Source organism: Etheostoma cragini, chromosome 1 (genome assembly GCF_013103735.1).
Source record: "Etheostoma cragini isolate CJK2018 chromosome 1, CSU_Ecrag_1.0, whole genome shotgun sequence".
Lineage (NCBI taxonomy): Eukaryota > Metazoa > Chordata > Actinopteri > Perciformes > Percidae > Etheostoma > Etheostoma cragini.
Window position 1 is genome coordinate 34107565 of NC_048407.1, and position 3688 is coordinate 34111252.

Sequence of the window (3688 nt, forward strand, 5' to 3'; positions counted from 1 at the left end):
GTGTGTGTGTGTGTGTGTGTGTCTTTGTGTGTGTGTGTGTGTGTGTGTCTTTGTGTGTGTGTGTGTGTGTGTGTGTTCAGTTTCTCTCACTCGCTGTCTGCAGTCAGCAGGTCTTCCTGACTGGACTTCAGAGTAACATCGGCTTCTTCCTCTGCAGCTCTGAGGGGACACAGGAAGACACGAGGACATCAACAGAGAGACAAACGTGGGACGCAACCATTTATTTAATTGTTGATTTGTTCGATGAGTTCATTTCCTGAAAAAAATCACAACTCTTTGATAATCAATCAATGGTTAAAGTCATTTTTGATGCAGAAGTATTCTCTTATATAAAAATGAAATGAACATATTTGGGTTTGTTAGCAGTTATTTAAGCATTTTAGCATGTTAGCATGAGTTAGCACACAAGCAATATTATCAGCATTTTAGCATGAGTTAGCATGTAGGCAATATTTTTAGCATGAGTTAGAATGAATTAGCACAAGCAATCAAATTAACATGTTTGCAAGTGTTAGCATGCCAGCAAGAAATAGCATGTAATCCATATTATTAGCATGAGTTAGCACGTAAGCAAATTTTATCATCATGATAGCATGAATTAGCATGTCATTAATATTATTAGCATGAGTTATCATGTATGCAATATTATTAGCATGTTAGCATGAGTGGTGTTAGCATTTTAGCAGGATTTAGCATGTAATCAATACTATTAACATGAGTTAGCATGTAAGCAATATTATTAGCAAGTTAGCATGAGTGGTGTTAGCATGAGTGCAACCTTAGAAAAATCATCCAATCAAAACCTATTTTTCCCAATTTTCATTTCCAAAGTAATAACCAAAAATCAATCTACCTTACCTGAGCGTTGGCGTTACCTGAGTGTTAACGTTACCTGAGCGTTGACGTTACCTGAGTGTTGGCGTTACCTGAGCGTTGACGTTACCTGAGCGTTAACGTTACCTGAGTGTTAACGTTACCTGAGTGTTGGCGTTACCTGAGCGTTGACGTTACCTGAGCGTTGACGTTACCTGAGTGTTGACGTTACCTGAGTGTTGACGTTACCTGAGCGTTGACGTTACCTGAGTGTTGGCGTTACCTGAGCGTTAACGGTACCTGAGCGTTAACGTTACCTGAGTGTTGACAGCCCACTCGCAGGGCCGCACTCCGGTTCCGTGCTGGTGATAATTTGGGGAATGTTCACGCCTTTTGGTTGCTGCTCCACGTCCTGATCCACATCCTCCACCTTCAGCACCGGAGCTTCACCCAAACCTGGCCCACCCCTCCCTGAGGGACAGAGCAGATCTGTTGGACAGCAGGAAGACATCGTCCTTCACCTGAGACATAAAGGCCGCCGACAGACACGCTAGCTAAGCCTAGCACGGAACACACATCCACTTCCTGTCAAATCAGAGCTGGAAAGAGTATAAAAATGTTCTACTTAAGTAAAAGTACTATTACTCTAGGGTGACCAGACGTCCCCGGTTTCCGGGGACAGTCCCCGATTTTGGCGACCTGTCCCCGGCTGGATCTGTCCCCGGAAATGTCCCCGGTTTTCACTGTGACTGACAGACCCGTTATTGCAATGAAAGAAAGAAAACACTGACCAAACGTAGCCGATGGTCGGACACCCAACAACGGCAGGCTGAAGGCAGCCAGAGCCAGCGCTGCTCAGAGAGGTTTTAGAAGCCGTGTGTTACGATGCTAAAATCACTGATTATTTACATGCAGTCTGGTGGGTGTAGCGAGCGCAATTTCGCGGACTTTTAAGTTTTAAAAAGGATCTTAATCTTTAACAGAAAGGTCGACTTCCTTAGAAATCCTTTCCATAATGTTGTCAGACACTTAGAATATTAATCTGACTCTCTTAGCAGCTAAACAAGCTCGTTATGAACGTAAATACAAGCTGGAAAATTATCCCATTAACTTCCATTGCTGCTTGTTTCTGCCGACTGGAGCGATCTCGTTTAATACTGGATCAATGTCAAAGGAAAATATGTCCTCAATAGTTTTCATTGTATCTGATTCTCAAGGAGCTGCTGCAGAAACAAGCCTTGAGCAATAAAGCAAAAGCTGTCAGTAGTTCAGTACATTACAACATTATGAAATAATGAGACTTTCTATGTTGAAATATTAAGACCTTCAGTCTTGAAATTTTAGGACTATTAGGACTTTCTATTTTGAAATATTAGGACTTTTTATCTTGAAATATTAGTATTTTTTATCTTGAAATATTAGGACTTTCTATCTTGAAACATTCCCCTCTGAGGTGTAGTGGAGTGGAGTAGGAAGTAGCAGCAGGGGGGGTCTAGGATCAGACCTTGGGGGGGCTCAGCCCCTAATGAGAACACCTCTAGGTCTAGTGTCCCCGTTTTAAGTTTTACAAAAGTAAAAACATTACTTATTTTGGAGGTTAATACGCTTCTGAGCTGAAAATGTCCCCAGATTTTGTCTGAGAAATCTGGTCACCTTAGGTTACTCTGATTAACATTTAGTGGATTTAATGGTTAGAAATCTACTCAAGTAAAAGTTAAAAGCAGCCAAAATGTACTCAGAGTAAAAGTCAGTTACTTTTTAACGGGGGGGGGGGGCAGTTTGTGGTTGTTTCTGTTTCCTGTTTTATTTTGATAGTCTAGTTTTCTGTTTTTTCACTTTGCAACGAGTAGTTAGCATATAAGATGCTAACGAGAGACTTCTGTAGCTAATGTCAACACAGTGAAAATTGTCCTACTTAACAGTACAAGTGGACATAATTAACAAAGTTGGTTCACCGCTAGCTTAGCTACAAGTTAGCATCAAACATAACAAAGGCTATCAGTTGAATGGTGTTTTGAGCTAACGTTAGCAACCAATCATAGATAGCTACAACGTTTTTTGAAATTACTGCTAGCTTAGCTACAAGTTAGCATCAAACACAACAAAGGCTGTCAGTTGAACGGTGTTTTGAGCTAACGTTAGCAGACAACCAAAGATAGCTATAACGTTTTTGAAATTACTGCTAGCTTAGCTACAAGTTAGCATCAAACACAACAAAGGCTATCAGTTGAACGGTGTTTTGAGCTAACGTTAGCAACCAAACAACGTTTCTTAAATGATTTCCATCTTCTGTTATTGTTTGTATTGATAAAGTTTATTATTTCATGGATGTCATTAATGTCAGTATGACAGTTATGTCGTAAACCGTTTAAATCTGAGCACTCGACTCAGATCAGGTAGTGAGGTAGCGTTGGTAGAGAGCATGAGGAAAACAGAGACAGCAGGACGTAGTCCGATGGACGTCCTCAGTAACGACTTGTCTCTGTCATTAGGTAACTGTGAATGTTTTCTGATCTTTTGGACTCTCACGTCAACTTCTTTTATTTTGGTGAAAATGTTTTGTTTTAGCTTTCTTTGACTCCATTGGTTTTTCTATCACTATTTGCCGTATCGGCCATAATTGGGGTTAACAATAAATAACTTAACTTATTATTTAGAACAATAAACAACGTCATCTCGCACTCACGTCTACCCACAAAACACAGACTATAAACACTACTTTACAAAGTAACATTGCACGAAAGCATTGCTCCATCACATTAAAGTGAACATCCACTTCCTGTAAGATCACCTGTAGCGTGGTTAGCTGGCAGCTCGTGGCGAAGCAGGGCAGAGCCGCAGTGCATGATGGGAGTGATGGGGGGGGGGGGGGGGG

The 3688-nt window shown here is 41.1% G+C and overlaps 1 protein-coding gene across 1 annotated transcript in view; it reads right to left on the reverse strand.

Moving 5' to 3' along the window:
* Positions 1–3688, reverse strand: part of LOC117956111 (cyclic nucleotide-gated cation channel beta-1-like) — a 27901-nt gene that overhangs the window by 10029 nt on the left and 14184 nt on the right. Inside the window, exons 16-17 of the mRNA XM_034891030.1 lie at positions 1131–1284; positions 91–159 (exon numbers count right to left, since the gene is read on the reverse strand). Of these exons, the coding sequence (XP_034746921.1) occupies positions 91–159; positions 1131–1284 (223 nt within the window). The remainder of the gene's footprint in view (positions 1–90; positions 160–1130; positions 1285–3688) is intronic.